The 25,344-nt window shown below is 31.9% G+C and overlaps 1 protein-coding gene across 1 annotated transcript; it reads right to left on the reverse strand.

Moving 5' to 3' along the window:
- Nucleotides 1-7,855: 7,855 nt before the first annotated feature.
- Nucleotides 7,856-17,137, reverse strand: MS3_00010174 (uncharacterized protein; the record flags this gene model as incomplete). Its single annotated transcript, XM_035729445.2, has 2 exons — nt 7,856-8,301; nt 16,069-17,137. The coding sequence occupies 2 exons, from the start codon at nt 17,135-17,137 to the stop codon at nt 7,856-7,858; spliced, it is 1,515 nt and encodes a 504-aa protein (XP_035586546.2).
- Between the last annotated feature and the right edge of the window lie 8,207 nt (nt 17,138-25,344).

Consider the following 25,344-nt stretch of genomic DNA (forward strand, 5'->3'; position numbering starts at 1 on the left):
ACAGAATAAACTGATTTTTATTGAAGTAAAATATTTTTATCATTTCAAACTATTTGCTTAAGTAATTCTAATGATTTGGGTAAATGTATAACGATGAAATACATAATGTGCATCTCACTTTATTTGATATTCTTCAGCTAGATGATCTGTGTTCACATTGTGATTTAAACTTATTGCTTATTGCTTTACACACTGACAAGCTACCGTTTGAGTTACTGAGTTCATGTAACCACAAATTGTTCAGCAGGTATACATATATTAACGAGAAGTTGTATTGAATGACTATCTAAATTTAATAGCTCAAAAGGTGACGCATCGACGCCTGAAGTGTTAGTCAATTGGTTCAAGTCATATTTTGAGCATCAACACAGGGACGTAAGTTTATCTGTCTGACAAATCTCAAATAGAAAGAGAAGTGCGCATTAGATTCCGTTATCAACTACATAAAAAATTTAACGAAACGTGTGATTAGTGGTTATACCAAGGCAATATACTCAGGATAAACATGTGGTAACAAAGACCGATTGTTTGCAGTCCTAGATATCAAAAACAGGAAATTACAAACTCTTGCTAATATTTACTTCACTATTCACTCGTGATATAGTTGTGAAGTGATAATACTTGTTCATCAAATGTTATGTGGTTCAACAAAGCAGTTTACTTATTATAATTTCTCAATCAGACATAAATTCAAAATTATTAATAATCATCAGAGTAAGACCATTGTACAGTTAATATGCTTTTAAAACATTTGTACCATGTTTCCATTGACTGATAACTTTTATCAGATAGTTTCAAAGATCAATTCTTTATCCTATTCATATTGCTTACCAGTAATGCACCACAAACAATTGAAAAATTTATGAATGAAATCAAGTCATAATCTTTATGATATTGAAGCTTTGATTGTCATACCTGACAAAAAAAATTAATGAATGCCTTAAATGAATGTTAACAATTTTGTATAAGGATCATTTGATACGAAAAATTGACAGAAGTTAAAAATTAGTAAAATTAGGCTCGGATCCAGCAGCTCAGTGGTATCGTTGAAAATCTTAATTCAATCTCACTTTTAGTTGTTGTTGGACGTTACTTAAAAGTCTTGGAGTTAGACAAAATAGTTATCCAGTAGTCCTAGATTTTTGATAGACCGTTGGATGATTTCAGTTCCTGATGGATATAACACCGCATAATACCTTCAAATAATTATTTCAGCAAACGATACTGGGTTCGAGTCCCGGAATGAACATCGACTCTAGAATACAGGCTGACGGATTTTAAGTAGGACAAAACGTGCCCTGAATTTCAGTGCTAGCCATCGTCATCTAAGCTTATAAACATTAAGATATGTTTAAAAAGGAATATTTATCAGCGAAATTACATGATGTAAAACATAATACTCAATTGAAACTGTCTAAAATTAAAATTATCAAAGACAGAGAGTAAAAAATGACTAAAAAAATCCATGAAAATGTCTCATCACGAAAGCATTTTACTAATAAACCGGAAGAACTAGTTACTAATCTAACCATAGAGATTGGATAGCAACTAACTCAGTAGCTAGCTGTATATGCGTGCTTAAAATAATTCCACCATAATGATTATAACTATATAAAAATTATTTATACGACATTGTTTCCTTATGTTCTACCAACTGTAATTCCTTAGGTTATCCATATAAATATTTGTGCATTAATGCTCATTTACTTTCAAATACTCATAATAAAGCGAAATAATGAGGAGAGACTATCAAATAAAACGGGAAGTAAAAAGAATGAGTTTCTTATTAAATATAATATACAAAATTCTATTCGAGTACAGATTTGAATGTGTATATTTATGTTTATCTATACAAAATGACTATACTTTATTATACACATTTTTCTTTTTATTTATCCTCTTAGCAACACAAATATAAGTATACATGTATATAAGGGAGAATAAAATGAAAAACAATAAAGCATTAGTTAGTTGTTAACATGATACTTAATATTTCCACTTAGAATGTTACTTTCCCATCAAGTCATCACGAATATGATATTCTCCTCTTTTACTCTGTAAATCTTGAAAAGTTTTTATCATTACTTTGTTTTTGTAGAAAAATTATCAGAAGTGAGTGTAAAAATATTTACAAGGTTATTGGTTATTTTAATTCTATTCCTTAATAAAAGTTTCCGTTAGGAATAAATGTTGTACGTTATATGTTTGTATGCTATTACATGGGATAAATTAAACAAAACACTGTTATGTAAAGTTGAAATGTAAAAAAAACACACTTCTCTTCCTATTTTAGACTCGTTAGATGGATGTACCAGCTACTTGGTATTGATATTCACATTAAAATTCGAAATAATTGGATCCTGATCGCAGTCAATTAGTCTTGAATAGCAATAACAGAAGAATGTTAACCTTTTAGAAAATATTATTCCCTTGAAAAAGCTTGAACCAGATTGTCAGGCGAAACGTTGGATTTACTTCAAATTCTTTTGCTAAGATTTTACAAATATGTTCTTCCTCTTTAATGTCTCACATAAACTCGGTGCCCAAATACTGTGAAACTATTCGATCAAATTTAGACGAAAACACTGTTCTGTTTAATATTTCAGCATTATTAACATTTGCTATTCGAAATATTTATATTTTATATTTTCAGTAAAAACCATTTTAATTATTACCAGATTATTTTAAAATTAATAATGTATTCATAATTAAGATTGTTAAGGTGTCTTTGGTAGGTCGGCTATATAAAAATATTTTATTGTATAATTCCACCCAATTTGTCCATGAGTTACTCTTGTTTGGTTCCATCGGTTGGAAAATAAAAAAGCATACTTCACTATGAATCGATCCTTTAATTCAAATTTATTCGACTAATGATCTAGATGAAACTGTTTTTTTATACGATAGATCCAAAGACTCATGAAAATCATCCGGTAGTCTCAAGGTTTCAGTGTTCAAGAAAGTGGTATTATTATGTGGTGTAAATTGGGTTTGAAAAAGTAGTTAATAAAAAACCTCACATTATTCAGACAAGTCATCCTCAACGTACGAGTAAATCTTTGGTGAAGGATATAAGTAAACAAGTGATTTAGATTGAACTTTTTAGCATCCATTACATATTAATTATATGTAGAAGTTCACAAACAAACAAAAAGTTGGGTTAATCAGCGTTATTATATTTTTATACAATAATACCTGTGATATAGATCCATCTACATATGAGACGAAGCAGTATTTTAACTCAACTGGAATAATAACAATGATCTACTTAAAAAACTGTCCCGTAGTTACTAAGAAATATTTCATTTATTCATCTTAACAACATGGATAATTAAGTGTGGAAATGAAGTTGTCTCTACAAATCTTATGTAATTCAACTTCCAGTATGGAATAATAAGGAAAAGTCTAAAAATATAAATTGTAATCATTGTAAATATGTTCTAATAGTACTTCAACCAATTGTTCAAGAGCTAGACGTAAATTATAACTTCACGATGGAATGAAATGCACATTCAGTTTGTTTTGTTACCTTACTTCTTTACAACGGTAGTTAATCTCACTAAAAACAGTTTACTCGAAAATAAAAGTTATGCTAACTGTAACTAATAATTTATTTATTTATTTTAACACATAGATATCGGTACAAGGAGGCACCAAATACATATGCGCCACACAAATCTCATTTGATACCGCCCGGGTGCCAAAACCGAAGCAAAGGGTTTTCTTAGAGGGCCACACCCGGAGCCTTCGACCTGAATGTCTGATCCACAAGGCAGTGGAGCAACGTAAGGAGGTGCATTCCCATGGTAGCCGGTGACCAACGGTTGGTTCGTACGCCATTTGTTCCTTCAGGATACTGGAGCCAATGTGCACCATTGGTTTGGAAACACGGTTTTCCAATTCCCATAGGTGGACTCTCCATGTCTACCAACCCAGTTAAAGCGCCTGACATTCACTTTTCGTCCTCTCAATTTCGTAAACAACACCCCCGCCACGAGAAAGCAGTAAGTAGGACTTCCCTGGCAGAGGCTATATACGCGTGGCCATGTGAGAGCATTTCAAGAGGGTGAGTGGGCTCTCCCCACTCTCGGCCGTATCAGGGCATTTGGGGGCCGGATGATTTTAGTGAGTCTTTGGATCTGACGTATAAAAAACAGTTCCATCTAGATCATTAGTCGAATAAATTTAAATTAAAGGATCGATTCATAATGAACTGAGAGAAATATCTTTCTAGAAAAAAACACATTGTATAGTGTAATTTTAAATTGTTCCATTCCTAATTAAATGTCTGTGAATTAAAACAATTCCTTTAGATCATTCCTACTAATGGGTTTGAATTAAAAAAACAGCATTATCAATTAAAAAGTTCACTTGTGAAAATTTCCGCATAACCAACATCGAAAATATCTCTTAAATATTCGATTCGAGTCAATGTTGTCCAAAATTAAATAATTTCGCTTATTTAAATACAATTCAATCGATCCATGATCTTGCGCAACCATTCCTCCATTGTCTGAGGTGGTTATGTCTCTCACATCCGACACGGATTGAACTCCAATTGTCATGGCTTCTCACTAGAACTCCAGGAAATACATCTTGAAGCTAGTCACTGGTGAGCAGATAGTTAAAATCAGTGTGAGGATTTGGGAAAATTAAAGTGATTTTAGTGGTTGAATCCACGATTCGACATAAGCTACACGACGACTGAAAAGCTAGAATAACTGTACGTCCGTTTCGTTCTAGATGGGACTCTTCAGCAGTGCACATCTACGATTCCGCACACAGGACTAGCTTCACGATGTATTTCCCGGAGTTCTAGTGAGAAACTGTGACCAGTATAATGCAATTCGCGTCGGATATGAGAAATTTATTCATCCCAGACAATAGATGAATGGTTGCGCAAGATCATGGATGGATTGAAGTCAGACATTAACATTAAGGAATACCGACTCAATGGTCTAGAAACCAAAGGTCGTGGATCTGAGTTCCCTGTGATGTTTCGTGGATGCGCATTATTGAGGAGTCTCACACTAGGACGGAACGGTTATTTAGTTCTTATAGGTTTTCAATGATGATCTAGCTTAGATTGACTGAAGAAATCAATTATTAAAATTATTACAATCTCCACCAGTCTCCATTCAAATAAAATTGTTAATATTGACCATCATTCAAATTTTTTCTAATTACCCTTTATTTTAATATTTATCAATTTGTGATTATTAGTGTTGTTACCTTTTTATAGAATCAACTTGTTGCATTAATCATCATGGAAACTATTTATTTTCCTATTTAAAGGCTGTTAAATAAAATTTACAACAACAAAAAAATCCCTGAACAAAACAAATGAATGTGTAACTCATGATAAATGTAGTTAGAATTGTTTAAAATTTAGTTGTTGTTGTTGTTTTTGTTGTTCGTTATTGTTGCAACGTCTTTTTTTGTGGCAGAAAAAAATCGATGTTCACTGTTGAATGATATAAGTAGTTTGAAACCAGCCACAAAAAAATAAATGTTTTTGTAACAATCAAAGTTATCTAACAGTTGTCTATTGTCACGATTCATTTCAGAAAATTAAATTTTTTTTTGGAATTTATAAATTTAATCACTTAATGTAAGCTAACTGACAGAATCAGTAAACTGATTCTAACAATGGCAAAAAAACCCTGAAATTACCTTTTAAATTGACTAGAAATTAAATTTTACTATACTTCACATCAAAAGGATGAGTAGGGACTGGAAACAATTTGAAAGGATTGTCCAGGGCAGAGTTGGATGAAGAATGGTGGTGGGTGGCCTATGCTTTTGCACGAGGGGTGACAGGCGTAAGTAAGTAACATATATTATGTTAACTATTATTGATTGGTAAAAAAGCTTGTGGAAATCGTAACATTTCATAGTTTACATCAGTGACTGATCTTAAGTAAAAAAACCATTGAAAATCGAGAAGAACTAGAAAATTGCTTTTCTCTAGTATGGAGCTGCTTAGTAAACCACATCCATATCCTACCGACGATCAAATTTAAGATCTACTGGTCTCTAGATGGGAGTCTTATTTTTACATCATTAAATCAAAATTCAATGGTTTCTTTGGTTGACTCCAATTAGTACCAGGTATTGCTCAACCATCCTCCAATGTCACTTTTCATAAGAACGTAGGATGGAAGACTAGTTTAATTTGAAGATAACTTATACCATATAGTAACTTCAGCTAGTCAACCATTGGAAGCCCAGGAGTATAAAATAATTTTGTTATAAAATTGGGACTATTAAATCGTGTATGCCAGTGACCTCATTGAGGCTTGGGGGAACACATTATCTTAAGAATAATTAGTCGGGATCTTTTTGATACCTATTTTCAGCCTGAGATAATCCACGAAATTACATGACCCACATCATTTGCTGTTGATACTGTAGAGGCTGGTACCATGCCAAGCCCAATTATATTATTCTAGCTTCCGGACAGACCAATTTATTCATTATTTTCAAGCCACATTTTTACTTTGTTAATTAATCACTTATTAACCCTGACTGTTTTTATATAATCGTATGTGTAATAATTGCTTACCTCATTTATTATGTGTTTTTAGTTGATTTTTGTCTGAATATAAATAATGAGTCATATTTGATCAAAGCGAGTTGGTTCACTCGCCCTCTCCATTGGGCGTAATTTCGTTTCGCTTCACTTCCTTTGCTTCGTTCCTCTGATTGTCTGTTCAGATCGACAGAAGTACGAAATACGCGTATTCAAACTTCATTCCCGTATTTGAATTATTTTCATTCAGTTATTCACTAACGTGATTTAAGACAATAATTATATTTGAGGATTTGCGACATGTATATTTCGATAACAATCATCATCGTCCGATCTAATTGGGGTCAGATATCGAGCCACTAAAATAGTGACTGCTTCACTTCCAACATTAACTTCACTTACTTAAGCCTGTTACCTCTCGTGGAAAAATAGGTCTCCGACCAGGATTGTCCAAACAACTCCGTCCTGGGCAATCCTTTCTAAGTTGTTTCAGTTGCTATTCATTCTTTTGATATCTGCTTCCGATTACCGACGCAATGTGTTCTTTGATCTTCCTCTTTTCCGTTTCTCTTCAGAATTCTAAGTTAGGGCTTGATCCGTGATACAGTTTGGTGGTTTCCTTAATGTATATCTTACCACATTCAGCGTATTTAACTAATTTTCTCTTCATCTGAAAGCTGGTTTGTTCTCTGCCATAATAGGTTGTTCCTGATAGTATCCGTTCAACGTATCCGAAATATCTTGCGTGGACAACTGTTCATAAATACCCGTAATTTTTGATGATGGTTGTAACAGTTCTCCAGGTTTCAACTCATCACTTTTAATATGGTTGCATGCGATTAGGCACTGTCATCATCATGACTATTAACTAAAGTTATTACACGATGAAAACTAGCTCTAAAGCGAAATAACTATAATATTTTTGTAACTAATTGTTTTTTCGTATATAATGTATCTTTCTATTTTACTTACAATTTCTTTGTAAAAAAGGTTGTTTAATGGACTTAGACGAGAAAAAATACAGTATACCTAGACATCAGCTGGTGAAATAGAAGGAACTATGTAATACAGAATAATCGTTTTATTTGACTTTCGAACATCTTAGAAACAGACCCATATGTTATCAAACACAAGATCATCAGATCATTGGCCTGATCAATGTTTCTTGTTTTAGCCAAGTTTTTTTTCTCTACGTGCTAGTTTCGAATGGTAGTTTTAAATATAATTATTCACTGATAGATTTAAGCGTTTTTCAGTACAAACTCACTGATCACTAGTTTTATCAAGCTTCATTTTAAAGCAAAGAAATAATAGTTTTTCATACTATGAAGAGGATGATTGAACCAACTTTGAAAAATACTTAATCTTGGAAGTGTAATAATCTGGACTTACCAGATTATCGGAATAATTTAAATCATGAATTCGTGTTTGAATCGTTGAGTTTAACCTGTTTGTTTCTTCACATAGATGTAAATTGTTTATATTTGTGCTGTCATCAATACTGTTGTTAGATATTTTGTTGACATTTTCATTGGCGCTATTGTTATTATTAATACTGCTTGATTTATGTATAATGATCGATGAAGATTGAGAATTTCTGCTGACTGGAGTATGATAATTCAAGGATTTGTGTTCGTATTTATTCGACCAATGAGATGATGCTGAGGATAATGGTGACGTAGAGGAATCTGGTTTGACTCTCCCAACAGTTTCATGATTTATTCTGTTGACAGGATTTAGTCTTATATGGACTTCTGAACACATAGAATCTAAATAAAAATTGAATAGAAAAAATATTTATTGTAGAATATTAGATGTGATAAATTTGCATCATATTAATAATGGTTTAAAACGTCATACTCAATAAACATGTAAGTAAATGAACGATCCAATTCGGTCAGTTAAGTGATTAATGCTTTTCACCTGTGGGATATGATTCTTATTCAAAAACACTGAACACAATTTCTTTTCATATTGCATTGAGCAACTATCGAAAGTGTTATTATGAGCCTAAGACTATTCAAATTATATATACGAATATTCGTCAAGATTAGAACGAATAGTTTGACAAACATTGAGTGCCGAGTATAGAGAAGTCATTATATGTGAAAATTATATTTGAAATAATCTCATCGATTGAAATTTAAATAGTTCCAACGTTTCATCCAGCTAACTTGTCTAGACTTCTTCAAGGTTCTATGTTCTAAGCTTTAAACATCTTGATATACTTCAGGAACTAACCAGTTTCATGTATTTAACTTCAAAGTATATTTACTGTAAATGAGATGTAAATACATTTTGTTCCTGGAAACGATTGAATAAAACAGGAACAGAATATTCAACTTCTAAGTTGAAATTTTAACTGCTCAAACTACTAAACCATAGTTTTGATACACTTGTAGATATCTAAAGAAACTACTACAATTTATCAGAGAAGTGAATGAAATAATTTTTTGTTAAAAATATCACTAAAATAATCTGCCTAAATAAACGTATTTTTACTGTAAGAGAAGTTTAACTCTTGAATATATATCTATATAATTCCATATAGTGTATTATTGATACTAGATTTACAGTAAACTATAGTCTAAATTAACTTAAGTGGCCATAACTAGTTTGTTAAAATGCTATAGTCTTTACTTCCATATGACTTAGTTCTTGTCGTATGAAAGCGTGCTTTTAATGGAAACTGTTGGTGAATGATATTTGAAGCTATAACGAAAGTCTTTTGTTCATTTACATTTGGACATTATTCATGTTGTCTCATAGTTGATATGGCTAGTAATTATTCACCTGGAATGGACTGAATCGATGCTTCTATCATACAGTTACATGTACTGACTAGTTTTATCCCTGTGTTGTTATGAAGATTAGTCATTAATACTCATGATAGTCAGTAATTCGATCTCAGTCGCACATGCTATTTTAACCACTAGTTTATGTGTAATAATATTAGCTTATAAGGGTCTCCAAAACCTGAAACTATACAAATTGACTTTTAAACCAAAAAGATACATAGTTTTCATTTCTGTTTATGAAAAAAATATGTGAAAATTTACTAGATGTTTTTCAAAGACTCACTACATAAAAACTAGAGTCAGAAATTTAAAATAAACATTTTAAAGGGGAAGAATGTATTTGTGAAAACTCAGCGGAAGAATTTGAAGTAAATCCAACGTTTCGCCAGACAATCTGATTGAAGCTTTTTCAAGGAAATATAACCAAACATCAATATTATCGAATATAAATAGGTACATGGTACTCCGGTTTACTGTATACTGAATAGGTCATCCAATCAACGTTAACAATGTTTAACGTAGGTATTTATATTAGTGAAGTTTTTTTTCAAACTCCCTTCAATTCGTTTAGATTGATTCTATCTGACAGTAGAAATGACAAAAAAATAATGACTATAATTTTTTTTCTAATTTTAATAGTATATACTACCATGAATAATTTTAGAAGATCTGATTGTTAGTTTGACGAATTTTACCTAGAATAATCAATAATTAATGTAATACCACTCTACTGAGTTTCTTTTTCTATGTCAGTTAACTTGTTTGTTAATATATTCCTTATTAACAATTTACTCATATGGTTAAAGAGAACATATTTCAAGTAGTTATTTAAAGAGTCTTTATTTAATATAATGCTGAAAAATCATATAAACTATAAACAGGTTAACTATTAATCTTTGTACAATTTAATTTTATCTTAATATTCTGATTATATAATCAGAAAAAGGTTTTTGTGGATATTATAGAAATTTAATGGTTGAATTCGTGAGTCATTTGAACCTCAACCACCATGAAGAACCTAGAAGCACTGGAAAGCCATTTCGTCCTAGTATAGGACTCCTCAGCAGCACGCATCCACAATCCTTCGCGAGCGCTTAACAACTAGATTGATTATGGTTTACTTCATCAGTTCTTTTTAAATAATACTGAAATCCATAAGAAAACTAATATCATATTGGTTATTTAATTTATAATTTAGAGAGATGTAATAGAAAATTTCTTTAGCGAAATTCATTAAATTTTATTTGAACATTTAATACAGATAATAACTATAATAGGGTATAATTGTATAAATACTTTTGAATTATTGCAAAATAATGTAGTTTTATGCTAGGAGAGGTGTGAAATTTTTAATTTTGATATATCTTCTAGATTGAACGCTAATTATTATATTTGGTTATTGTTGATTGTGTTGTATCGGAATCGTTTCTTATTTATACTTGTAAAAACGAGAAACCATTACAACTCCTACGACGCGAAAGTAAGAACACAAAAATTGACACAAGTGAAGATATATTAACCTCAAAACACGACGACGACCCCAGTCAAAAATACGCTCATTCATACATAGATTGTACACTCATTTTGATTAATGATTAGGAATTTTATAGTTGAATTCATGAGTCAATTGAAGCTAGACCACCATGGAAAATCTGGGAGGACTAGAAGGCCATTCTTTCTTAATATGGGACTCCTCAGAAGTGCGGATGCACGATCCCGCCTCACGAGATTCGAACACAGGGCCTATCAGTCTCGCGCACGAACGCTTAACCTCTAGATCACTATATAGGCATTCGACGGTACTAATGTTTAACCTCAACCAATCCACAAAATTGCGCCACCGTTCACCATTAACATCAGTGAGTTATTATCTCACAACAAATCTGGTTGAATCCACTGGTCACGGCTTCTCACCAGAACTCCAGGAACTACTTCTTGAAGTCAGTCAATAATAATTAGGATGAAATCACATATATGAAAAATACTTAGAGTTACAACAAATCTCATGCTACATTCCATGTTGAGTATAGTTCATGTTACCTTAATACAAGAATACTGTATGTTATGACAGAATACAATATCATACGAGAAAACAGAAGAAATACTACATTGAGTAATTATCACACTGAATTAATAAAATGGGAGTATTGTTGAACAAAAATCATAATACATACGAATGATCATCAATATTAGAACGAATAGTTTGACAAACATTGAGTGCCGAGTATAGAGAAGTCATTATATGAGAAAATTATATTTTCAGCTATTGATAGCTCAATCTTACACATACACACACAAAATTCTTTCAGTCATTTATCTTCACATCGTGAACTTTTCGCATGATTCGCATTTAATTGACACATGTTCTTCTATTTACTAAAGTCAATATCCAAATATAATTAGATTAACACAGTACAGATTTGATTTGGTTGTTACAATGCTGTATATTTCTTTGATGATTTTGATTATTACCCTGAAGAAGTCCAGGCAAGTTTGCTGGACGAAACGTTGAAATTATTTTAAATTTCAATCACTAAGATTACTTCAAATATAATTTTCATATATAATGAAAAATCATAATGAGTAAAAGAATGTAATTTTGACTTTTCATCCCACAGTTAAAAAGAAAATGAAACAGTCATTGTTCTAGTTAGTACCTTAGTGAACAGAACACGGGTGGGGACAATCGAATGTATCTAACACAAAATTACAGGACTTGTTAATAAAATCTAACAGTCATAAAGTAAATGCTTAATTTACAAAATGTCCACTAACTGTCTTAAAATGACTCAGACTTCATTGTTCTTGCATTTTCATACAAATTTCATTCTGTTTCCATTCTTTACTGTTCGATCCTCTTGTCTCTCTGCTGCCAGACCTTCTGTTCACGACTAAAATCATATATTACTTATGTCAATATAAGTAGCACACACCACAGTACTGATACTTAAACGTAAATAATTTTTAAAAGATTTATTTTTTTACTTTTTACAGATACATTCATTGTAAATTATTTATCTTTTAAACAATTCATCAATAGGTGATACCAAATAAAAGACAGTCTGTAAATAATTTTCTGATTAGAATTGTATAGGAATAAGTTGTAATTACATGAATGGGAGTAAGATATTTTGTTTATACATTCCGTATATCTGAACTGACAATCGTCATAATCTAATAGGTATAATAGGTCAACTACAAGATCAATATAGGAATAATACGAACCCCTTACTAAAAAAGGATCAAAAGATCATAGCACTTTGAGTCTCAATGTAATTATCAACAATAAGATAAGAGTACATCAAGCTGTTAAGTCTTAAACAAAATAAAACATGCTTCCTGAATTCCACTACTAACCATATTTCAACTTTACTGAAGTGATTGTAACATGCAAAAGCTCCAAACATTCTTCTAAGTAGTGAACAAATTTCTGAATGTTTCTGATTATTACCAATCATTTTGTTATAAGCATAAATTGATTCTTTGACTGAATCACTTTATGCATAGAATTTTTTCGATGGTCTTGATCAAAATAAATGTGATAGAAATTGTAGAACTGAAGAATTTCATTCGTTCTTCAACTTTATTGTAATTATAATAATTATAATTACTACTGTTATTGGTGGTAGTAAATTGTTTGAGAGTTGTACACGTAAAAACACGAATCTTTTTAAGGTCGTTTCACCTAATGTAAAATTTTATGAAGTAAAATAAAGATTTACATTTCATCGAATTAAATCGTTAAAAATTACTAAATTCTTTCCAAATAATTAACTTATATCCCTCTAAATGTTATACTCTTCTGTAGATTATCTACGGTCTCTTGTGTACATTGAAAGTAGACAGAAAATATTGGGATTTTAAGTAATTAACAGATGTGGAATATCGCACTACTCATGACATTGGTAGTAATTCTTTTTGTCTACTTAACACACTTTTATTTAGATATGATAAATAATAAAAATATTAAGTATATGAGTAATGAAGTCCAGACAAATTGTCAATGGATTTAATCCAAATAGATTCCATATAATTTAATACTCAGCTATAACCTTGTACCATCATTAACAGTCTATCATTAGTAAAATATATAAACTAATGGTCTAACTGACAAACAAAACTCTTTATATGTGATCTGATGAAATTATTTTCAATAAATGTTATTGAACCTTCATTCTTTCAACAACAAAAAAAACCGAATTGGGGGTACAAATTCAAAATACACTACGTATATTTTGTTTTCGACATGTTAAAATTAATCAGTTTATTCAGTTACTTTCAATAAAATCAACGGAATGTTTGAAATGATAAAATGAAAGTTTAGAAAATGGTTAAGTTTGTATATTAGTAAATTTGACGAAACTATAATTTATGGGCGACCTTTGGGCGACGCTGAAGTGATTTTGAGAATGGATACCTACTGATTAGAACTAAATGAGGGTTATAAAACAGTCAGAATTCTCATCATTTACAGTTGAGGATTAGGGTTAAAATTTGAATTTAGGATTTTCATCACGAGCTGACATCAATTATAATGCTAAAACTCTATTTATCCAAATGTTATGGGTGAATTTCGCGCCAAAATTCGTGACGCGTTATCTTATATCTGATTGGTTCGTCCATAAATTATAATCTCACCGTAAATTTATCAAAAATGATTTAAAATATTTATTCTATTGACAATAATCAAGATACTTTAACTTTTTAAAATTAAAATTTAATTTCCATTTCGAAAGGATTTTTTTTGTTTTTCTTTTTTAGTTGAAAAAAATTACTTATGAAATATAAGTAAATTAATTTTCAATAGCTATTTTATTCATACTGTTTTAGTATTCTGTACTCTGTACTTGTGTTTACTTTATAATTATAGAGAGAATTATTGATACAATTCATATATGATCTGCCTTAAATTGTACATATAAATAATTAATATGAGAAGGGGTTTTGTGGATATTATAGGAATTTCAATGGTTGAGATCATGAGTCAGTTGAAACTAGACCACCATGGAAAACCTGAAAGCATTGGACGGCCGTTTCGTCCTATTGTGGGACCTCTTAGCAGTACGCATCCACAACATTAACACCATTGGATGGCTACTCAATGGTCTAGTGGTTAAGCGCTCACGCGCAAGACTGATAGGTCCTGGGCTCAAATCTCGCTGGGGGTGAGATCGTGGATGCGCACTGCTAAGAAGTCCCACAATTGGACGAAACGGCCGTTCAATGCTTTCAGGTTTTCCATGGTGGTTTAGCTTCAAGTGACTGATGATCTCAACCATTGAAATATAAATATTTATTGAAAATTATTTCTAATCTTCTTTGGATATGAATACTCTTAATAATAAAAATTAGAAAAAAAACTCTTGATGATAAAGAAATTTTTCATTAGGTTTCATTCACTCAAGGTCATTTCAGATATTGTGTTACTAAAACGTTAATAGGTAATCTCATCATCAGTGAAGGCTAGATGATTTAGTACCAATTATTACTCATTGATCAATTAACTCAAGTACTTTTGACCTAGAGGATATCAGTCAAATTGTAAATACCTCAGTGGTAACATAACTGATTTCATAGCTGAATAATACGGATTCAAATCTTTCAGAGAAAATAAGTTCCCACGATGATAATTAGCATTAAACTCAAGTTCAAATTTTCATGAATATTTTCATGAGGTATGTGTGAAGGAGATACAAAATGTTCTCCCGAAATGTTCTTTTACAACATAAACAAGTAATTTGAAGATAACTCTCGTTATACACTGATAACGTTTAATGCAACACTCTGGAGTATTATAAGTTATCTCAAGTATATAAAGTGGGTTATGGAATTTCATTCAATTAAGTGGTTGATTATAAATTTGCTAATCACGAGACTTGAAGGTTATTAGTTGAATTGTGTACAGGCCCTACGGTTAGTATTAATGAGGAGTTTGTCACAATACCACATTGGAATTTCTGATTTCTAGAATCATACATAGAAAAGTATTTCATGTTCATTTCTATAACGATAGTATATTTGTTATGAGATTTTAAAGAAATATTAGGTAATGTCAAGACATACTATGCATGTTTTTGCATTAGGAATGTCACGAAAAAATGTTCTGGAACCTTCTGAACTAAAGTAGGTCGTGTAAAAACTAAACATCCTTAAACTATTGATCTATAAATCAGATTGTAACAGATTATCAGATATCTAATATTTTGGATATTTATCTAGATAATTCTGGATTTAATTTGAAGAAAAACACATTCTTAATGGAAAAAATAAAACTAATTTTGATGAACGACATTTTCCTTTAATGAATATATCTAAAGGTAGTTGAAGTGATGACAGTTTTATAAAACTATTATTACGAAACTTTCATAGATGTACTAAATTGCAATTCAGTGAAGTGAATAGAAAAGGCTTTTTTTGTTCAAATTATGAAAGGATAAATAAGGATTCAAAATTGTAAAGATACTTTCCACATTAGATGATAATCTAGAAAAGAACTATTGAATTACTGAACAAATACCTCTTGTTATTCTATGGCTTATTAGATATAATTTAATACTAATTATGCTAACTTTTACATCTGAATCATGTATGTTGAATAATCATTTTAAAAAAAAGGAAGTATTTGTTTATTTATTTACGGTTAATCAGCTTTAAAATTTGTGTATGTTTCAAATCTATGATTATCAAATTAAGACGCCAAAATATGATTGTACGTAAAAATGTTTAAATTATACTTACTCTCACTATCGTTTGAATATTCAGATTCGTACGTTAAGTTTTGTTTATCTTCGTATGATAATGATGATGATTTATTGTTTTGTGCTCTACTTAAATGTGCAAGATCACTTTCATCGTCTATTTCACTCTCATCATAGATTTCTTCTTCATTGTCAACAACTTCATTATTATCTCTATGTCTATGAATATCATCAACATGATTATGAGCATTTTCAACGATTATATTTCCTTCATGATTTATTTGTCTTTTATGAACCATGTTTCTTAATTCATTTGATGTTAAACACCAATGATTAGATTGGATACTAGTTGTTCTTTCAGGCAAATAATTACTTATTGTTGTTTTAATTAGTTTTAAATCATTTAAATACGTTTCATTCAAGTGATTTGATGTTAAATCATGTAAAGATAATTCAGGATAATTCATGTTTAATTTTGTTGTCTGAAATTGTGGTAATAATAAATTAGAATAAATATTATTTCCAGTAACTTGTGTTGCTGATATAGTTGTTGCCGTGGTTACTGTTGTTGTTGCTGTTGTTAATGTTGATAATATTGTTTTTCTAGTTGAAATATTATTATTATTATTTAACATTGTTAATTCCGTTGTAGAATTAAGTTTATTCAATGTAGAAGTTATTTCATTTTGTTTTAAATAATCATTAGATGTTTGTTGATTTGATGATTGAATATTAAATTGTTGATAAGGATATGATGAATAATAATATGGATATGAATAAGAAATTGAAACATTTAAAGGATATGTTAAATTTGTTATAATTTCTTCATTTATATTTATATGATCATTTTTTGAATAAATTATTGATTGTGTTAAATGTTCATTTAATTCAGATATTGAACATAATTCATGAGTATGATAATTTCTACAATTGGTTGATGAGTATACATTTATATTATCAATGAAATTAACATCATTATTACTATCATTACTAACATTATTATTATTACGATTATTATTATTATTATTAGTAGTAGTACTAGTAGTAGTATTGTTACTTGTATTCATTATTGCAAATGAAGAAATATAATCAGTTGTTAAAGTTAACATTTAACATATTGTAGAAACATTTGAAAAATTACAATATTTTTTTCTTTAAGTGACTTTAAAAAAAAAGATAATTTGGAATATTATTATTAATAGTTTTTTATTTTTAAAAAAAAATATTTTTCCCTTCAATTATTTTGTGTTGTTCATTGAAATGAACATTTTACCTTGTCGAGATTGAAATTAACTACAAAAAATGAGGAACAGGGGATGAACAATATACAAATGTATATGTCTTTATTTACAGTATACACAAGATACTTATAAATGTATGTCTAGGCTTTATGTCATACTACTGAATACTGTGTTGCGAATAATATATGGTGTTATTTTTATTTTCTATATTATATATATATATATTTTATATATATATATATATATATATATATATATATATATATATATCAAAGACAGGAAACATTAAGCTGAGAACAGTTAGACCCCTTTACTTGAATACATATACACTAGTGTTTGCATATTAAAAAAAAAGAACAAAACATCTCCATACATTAACACAGGTAAACATATACACACATACATACATACATACATACAATGGTTTTATTAAAGCTTATCCAACTAAATATGTAGAATGAAACAAAATTCTATTAGAAAATTTATTATTAATATTCTTTTTTTGTGTGTTATAGGCAGAGATAAAAGTTATTCATAAATTTCATTGGTCCTGTTTACAGATTTTCCGATAGGTTTAAATAATATACAGCTTGTTATAGAACAATCATTTTTTCATTGGGAAGTTTATTATTATTCAGTGGATTTAAAAACATTAAAATTTATTTCACTTGATTTTGTTTTTAATTGAATCTTCCCAATGATGTTTAGGACTGCAATCGATCAGTCTCTTATTGGTATATGTACATAATGTGCTTATTGTCTCAATATTGCCTTAATTAACAAACATTATAAGCAAAGACGGATGATGGCTAGCAGTGGAATCCAGGACGCACGTTTCGTCCCAAGTGGATAACGCGAAAGCGTTTGAAGTGAACGGTACTGAGTTCGAGTCCCGGAGTAAAAATCAACCCTAATATTCAGGTACATCCAGCTGACGAGTCCCAAATAGGACGAAGTGTGAGTCTTGGATTCCACTGCTAGCCGCTATCCATCTTCGCTTATTCAAATTTACTGTTTATTTATTGTATAACGAAGTTATTATGATAAACATGAAGCGAATTCACCGTTAAGCTTAACATTAATCTATAAATAATCAGTGAAATTTGAATACTACTACAAATTATTATTTATTGACTTAATTATGATTTTTCTAGTAATTTGCATTACAAACATATCCGCTAGAGAATTAACAAAAGTTAGAAATCGTTAGTTAATTATTTTAAGGTAGATTTAAATTTATCAGCACTGGAAACCCATGGCCGTATGAGCATGATACTATTTCGATAGACTTTATTCTTTGCAATACATTGTTTAACTTCCGATCTTTTATTGTTGTTCTCGACAAATAACACCTGTCCCATGTAGAACTATGATTTTTAGTTACTCTACAAGTATTATTTCACTTCATTCTATTGGAATTGATTATGATTAGTTACATTCGTGGGTTTTGTTATCTTCATTTGTTCTTCAGTTCACTTTGATTGTGTTTTTCAACTGATCAATGGTCTTGTGAGTGATTAGCCTCTTCCGTATGGACTGATAACTTATAAATGTCTGTGTGTTTATTAACTGACAATTTATATTATTGAGATACTGAAAGCGAATTATATTGTCCATATGATTAACTTTAATCATTTTTTGAAACCCCTCTATCCCCATACAAAACGCTTGATGAAGAGCTATTCTTTCCCATTACAAATACAGTTAATTACATATGACACAAATCACTCGTCTACTAAACACTGAAATCTAATTCGAATGTGATCAGAGACTGGGGTTTCATATGATTGGCCAATAGAGATCGATCAATTCGACGGTGAAAAAACCGAAAGACTGGATCCCTTGATGGTAACAGTCACCCTACTGGACAAAAATTTACCAAAATGTCGGATTATGAATAGAATATCTTTGTACCATTTTTTTCTAAAATACTCGGCTTTGACATTTTTAGTACATTGTCATATAACTTTTTAACAGTTACCCTATTTTGAACATATGCCTACTGGTCTTATTTGAAATTTACATGCAATTCGACTACATTTTCAATTTATTATTAAAGTTCAAATGAATACAGCTTGTAAACTGGTCATATTCTATTTGCTAATAAAATTTATACTTTGTAAATAGCTTTACAATCTTACACCTTGTTTATTTTTTTTCTTAAATCGATAATAAGGCAAAATTTATACAAACAATTGAATTATAATCTGTAAATTTGGTTTTCTCGTTTGATTACAAGATGAAATCAATTGCAGGAATTCTTAAAGTAAATTTAACAACAACAGATATTGTTTATGGACTATTCTGATCATTAGCTTTTCTATAAAAAAAATAAGTACGCTTTTCAAAACAATACAATAGTTTTCAAAAGTACAGACTAACGTTCACTAGAAGGAACCTGTTTTCTGTATTCGTAAACGATAAGCTTCCTCGTCTGGTCGCCTCCATATGCATCTATCAGTTCACCTGCTCTTGTGGAGCAAAGTACATAGGCCGTTGCTAACGCTTACTTTCAACGTGGATACGAGAACATGTTGCAGTGTATTTCTACAAGGATGGGATGAAAGCAAATATAAGTTCCATTTTTTAGCATCTAATTGACTGGTACACAGTTGGATTTTACAGTTGTTCGTACAATCTGTTGAAACCTACCTAGATTTCTTTGTACCCAACTTCCTAAAACAGAAGGAGCTCTTTCCATCTATGAGTTGAAGCCAGAACTGTGCATACAAAAGAAGTAAGTCTTATCCTTATCCTTATTATCATTATTACTAATATTATATTTTGCACTTGAAAATATCCCTCTAATTACGTCTCACATCCTTATGATTTTATTCATAACTGTTTCTGGTATTACTTCATTTGATTTTACCCCCCTATTAACTCTGATTATCGTAATAAAAACATCATATTCATCTTACTTCATTCATGTTATAGTCCGTTGCTAATTTATCAATTTTACAAGGCTTTCTATTAGCACCACACAATCTTCTATTGTTATTATTCACATTACTCAATCTAGTATTATAATCTTTCCATTCCATCCTAATGTTTATTCCTTGTTCACATGACCTCAAAATAATTTCATCTGTATATATATGATTGTACAGCTTGATAATAAGTTCGTCAAAAAAGTGATCTATTCGTTGAACCTAGTGTTTTTAAAAGCAAAGTTGTCAAACAGTTGAATGGTCAATAGATATTCGACAACAGATTAGTATCATCTGCCTGTTAAAAAAATATTGGTCAAGTAAATTTGCATGATACGAAAATATTTAAGAGAAATTTATGCTCAGTCAGTCATATTCAAACCATATAGAATAACTGGGTATTATTTTCCGTAAAAACTACTCTCTTCACTCCCTCTTTACAACAGACTTCTTCACAAACTATATGTTATACTTTTCTTCTTCTTCTATCTCCGTTCTTTCAAAAATTCAGGTCAAACGAGAGTATTGTAGAAGATTTTTGATCCTTTTAGTAATTTCACCAACCCAACAAGCAATTATAGTATTCTTTCCAATAAACCCAAACTAACAATCGAAAAAGTGGTAAGGCTTGAGACGAATACATCGTTTAAAATTGTAGGCAATAAAACAATGGTAATCTTTATGATAGAATGACCTAATTTGAAAAATACATACACACCCTTTTTTATCCAAATATTATTGTCTTTGTTATTTTATTTACATATCTTTATTGTTATCATCTTCATATTTTAAGTGGCGAATCGATCTTAGCTAGACCAATAGTAAAAATATAGGAACACTAGATGATCGTCTTGTCTAGTACGGGTTCACCTGCAGTACGCATATACGACCCCGCTTCTAGAGTCGGTTCTGCAACCCTCAGTTTCCCGCGTGGACGCTTAACCTCTAAACTACTGAGAAGGCATTCAATGGTGTACATATCCAACTTCAGTCAACCTGCGATCTTGTGTAACTTTCATCCACTGCTTACAGTGGATAACTGTCTTACACCCAAGATAATTAGTCATGGCATCTCACTAGAACTCTATCAGTAGTATCTTGAGCACGTGATACCTCTACGCTGTTGTTATTATTATTATCATTTCAATATCGTTGTTAATCTCCCGATCACATGAATAATTTGGTAATCACTCACTCCAATTTACTATTTCTTGCAAAATGTGTATACATTTATGTCCTATGTCGTTTCCTACCAAAACTTCGATTTGATTTTCAGCCACATTACTATTTCTCTCACCCTATATTACCCATATTTACTCTAATCATTAATCTCCCAACTGCATTTAATGCATAGATTTATCAAAGTTAGAGATATACATCAGTCATTTCATCAGTAACAATTTTATTCTGTTTTACATACAATCCTAAATTCACATCCTGTCATTTAAAACGGAGCATTTTGCCTTAAACCTGGATAATTTTTGCAGTATTAATTTACATACATAACTGCAGAACTTGAGAAGAATTTAATTGAAAAGAATATTCTTTATTCATATATCAATCAATCTTTCAGTCATAGAATCAGTTGATAAGAGTCGAAATAGTCAAATTAAGAGTTGCTTTTCATGCAAAACAGTTTCAAAATAATACAATCATAAAGCCTTTGAAGTGCATTGCTTTTGTATGACAATGATAATGAAATGAACTATACACTTTACTAATAGATGACTTTCCCTTCTATTAATAATTTAATGTTTGTTATATCGCAAAAAAGGTGTTGTCATTTTACACCCTACCATTAACTACCGTTAATTAAATATTATTTCAGTTATGACATTCAGCGTATCTGCTTTTCAATAATGGATAAGCTGTTTTAACTTCCATTTATCAATTTACTAGTGGAAATTAACTATGAATCCATCATTTTATTTGTTAAACATTTTTGTCTTTCGTTAAGATGTCTAATATGAAGTTCGACCAAGTTTGAAGCGAGCCAATTATCTACCAATGAGATTAGATGATGTACCGATATATTGTAAATTAATTAAAGTTTGAACTCTATGATAGTAATTCTCGATTCATAATTCTAAAATGCAACGGGTTTACCCAGAGACCTGAGGTTTTAGGTTAGAGCTCTGTTTGATTTGTACATAATCAATCACACAGAATTATATTTCTGAACGAAATAACTATTTAATATCAACTAGTCTTCGTCAATTGATATCAATTCATGATAACAAGTAACTTTGGATTAAAATAATCTTTACTAATCTCTAAACCAATTTCAGGAAATAATTACCATCACTTAAATTCTTACTTACTTACGCCTATTACTCCCAATGGAGCATAGGCCGCTGACCGGCATTCTCCAACTCACTCTGTCCTGGGCCTTCCTTTCTAGTTCCATCCAATTCTTGTTCATTTTTCTCATGTCTATCTCCATTTCTCGGCGTAATGTGTTCTTTGGTCTTCCTCTTTTCCTTTGACCCTCAGGATTCCAAGTGAGGGCTTGTCTTGTGACGCAGTTGGGTGCTTTCCTCAATGTGTGTCCTATCCACTTCCAGCGCTACTCCCTGATTTCTTTCTACACTGGGATCTGGTTTATTGTCTCCCACAGTAGGTTGTTGCTAATAGTGTCCGGCCAACGGATCTGAAGTATTTTGCGTAGACAACTGTTAATAAACACCTCTATTTTTTGGATGATGGCTTTCGTAGTTCTCCAGGTTCCCGCCTCATACAGTAGGACTGTCTTGACATTTGTATTGAAAATTCCGACCTTCGTGTTGGTTGACAGTTGTTTTGAGTTCCAGATGTTCTTCAATCGTAAATATGCTGCTCTTGCTTTTCCGGTCCGCGCCTTCACATCTGCATCAGGTCCACCGTGTTCATCAATGATGCTGCCCAAATACGTAAAGGTTTTTACATCTTCCAAATCTTCTCCGTCAATTGTGATTGCATTGGTGCATTCTGTGTTGTATCGGAGAATCCTGCTTTTCCCTTTGTGTATATTGAGACCTACTGCTGCTGAGGCTGCTGCCACACTGTTCGTCTTCTCCTGCATCTGTTGTTGCGTTTGGGATAGAAGGGCCAGATCACCTGCGAAGTCTAGATCATCCAACTGCATCTTAGATGACCATTGTATCCCATGTTTCCCTTTAGATGTTGACGTCTTCATGATCCAGTCGATCACCAGGAGAAAGAGGAAGGGTTAGAGTAAGCAACCTTGCCTGACACCGGTCTTTACTTCGAACGACTTTTTCACCTGTCCTCCATGCACAATTTTGCAGTGTAATCCATCATATGAATTCTGTATGATATTGACTATCTTCTGAGGCACGCCGTAGTGTCGAAGAAGTTTCCATAGTGTTGTTCTGTCCACACTATCAAATGCCTTTTCGTAGTCAATGAAGTTGATGTAGAGTGATGAATTCCATTCAATTGATTGTTCCACAATGATCCGTAGAGTTGCGATTTGGTCTGTACACGATCTATCCTTACGGAATCCTGTCTGTTTGTCTCGAAGTTGGGCGTTTACGGTGTCCTCCATCCAGTTTAACAATACCCTGTTGAAGACTTTTCCTGGTATTGAGAGAAGAGTGATGCCCCTGTAGTAATAACACTTGCTGAGATCGCCTTTCTTTGGTATCTTGACCAGAAATCCTTCTTTCCAGTCTTTTGGTACTTGTTCCTCAGCCCAAATCTTATTGAAGAGAATGTGGAGTATCCTTTCAGTTGCTGCTACGTCTGCTTTCAGTGCCTCTGCTGGAATGTTGTCTGATCCTGCTACTTTGCCACTCTTGATTTGTCTGATAGCCATGATGATTTCTTCAATTGTTGGTGGACCAACATTGGTTGGGAGGTCCGTGGGTGCTGCTTCGATGTTGGGTGGGTTCAGTGGAGCTGGTCGATTTAAGAGTTCTTTGAAGTGTTCTACCCACCTGTTTCATTGTTCCTCAATGTTGGTGATTACCTCGCCTTCCTTGCTTTTCACTGGTCGTTCTGATTTGCGGCGATTTCCAGAGAGTTTCTTTGTCGTGTCATACAATTGTCTCATGTTTCCTTCTCTTGCAGCCTTTCCCGCCGTCATTGCTAAATCTTCCACATATTTGCGTTTGGAAGTTCTAATGCTCCTCTTCACTTGCTCTTTTACTTTTGTGTATTCAGCTTGTGCCTTGGCTTTTTCTGCTCTTGTTCGGCTGGTATTGATCGCTGCCTTCTTGTTCCTTCTTTCTTCAATCTTATCCAGTGTATCAACAGTGATCCATTTTTTGTGATGGTGCTTCTTGTGACCCAGGACCTCATGACATGTTGAAGTGATTGCCTCTTTGATCCCCTTCCAGTTGCTCTCCACAGTAGTTCCTTCTCTGTTGAGTAGATCATGAAAGGCCTGGAACTTGTTGCTGAGGTCTATCTTGAATTTGTTGAGTTTGTTAGTATCCTGAAGAAAGGCCGTATTGAACTTTTGTGATATTGTCCGCCCTGTTGTCCAGTGCTTCTTGAGTTTCAATTTCATCTTGGCGACCAGTAAGTGATGATCTGATGCTATATCAGCTCCTCTCTTGGTTCTCATGTCCTCCATTGTCCTCCTGAACGTTTTGTTGATGCAAATATGGTCGATTTGGTTTTGTGTAGAGTGATCCGGTGAAATCCATGTGGTTTTGTGTATGCGTTTATGTGGGAATATAGTGCCGCCTATGACCAGCTTATTGAAGGCAAATCGGTTTGCAAATCTCTCACCATTTTCGTTCCTTTCTCCCAGTCCGTGTCGTCCCATGATGTCTTCATATCCAGTGTTGTCCGTTCCAACCTTGGCGTTGAAATCTCCCATCAGAATGGTCAGGTCCTTTGTTGGGCACTTCTCGACGATTGACTGCAGCCTATTGTAGAATTGATCTTTAGCGTCTTCATTGTAGTCGTTGGTAGGCGCATAGCATTGGATGATGTTCATTGAAATACCCTCTTTCTTTGTTTTGAACGAGGCTTTGATGATCCTTGTTCCATGAGATTCCCATCCTATAAGTGCATTTTGTGCTTGTTTGAACAGCATCAATGCAACTCCTTGTGTATGTGGGGCATTTTCTTCATCATGACTAGAGTAAACAGAAGCTTCCCTGAAGCTAGTCGTTGTTGGTTCTTCTGGTTGTC

This window comes from Schistosoma haematobium, chromosome 1 (genome assembly GCF_000699445.3).
Source record: "Schistosoma haematobium chromosome 1, whole genome shotgun sequence".
Classification (NCBI taxonomy): domain Eukaryota; kingdom Metazoa; phylum Platyhelminthes; class Trematoda; order Strigeidida; family Schistosomatidae; genus Schistosoma; species Schistosoma haematobium.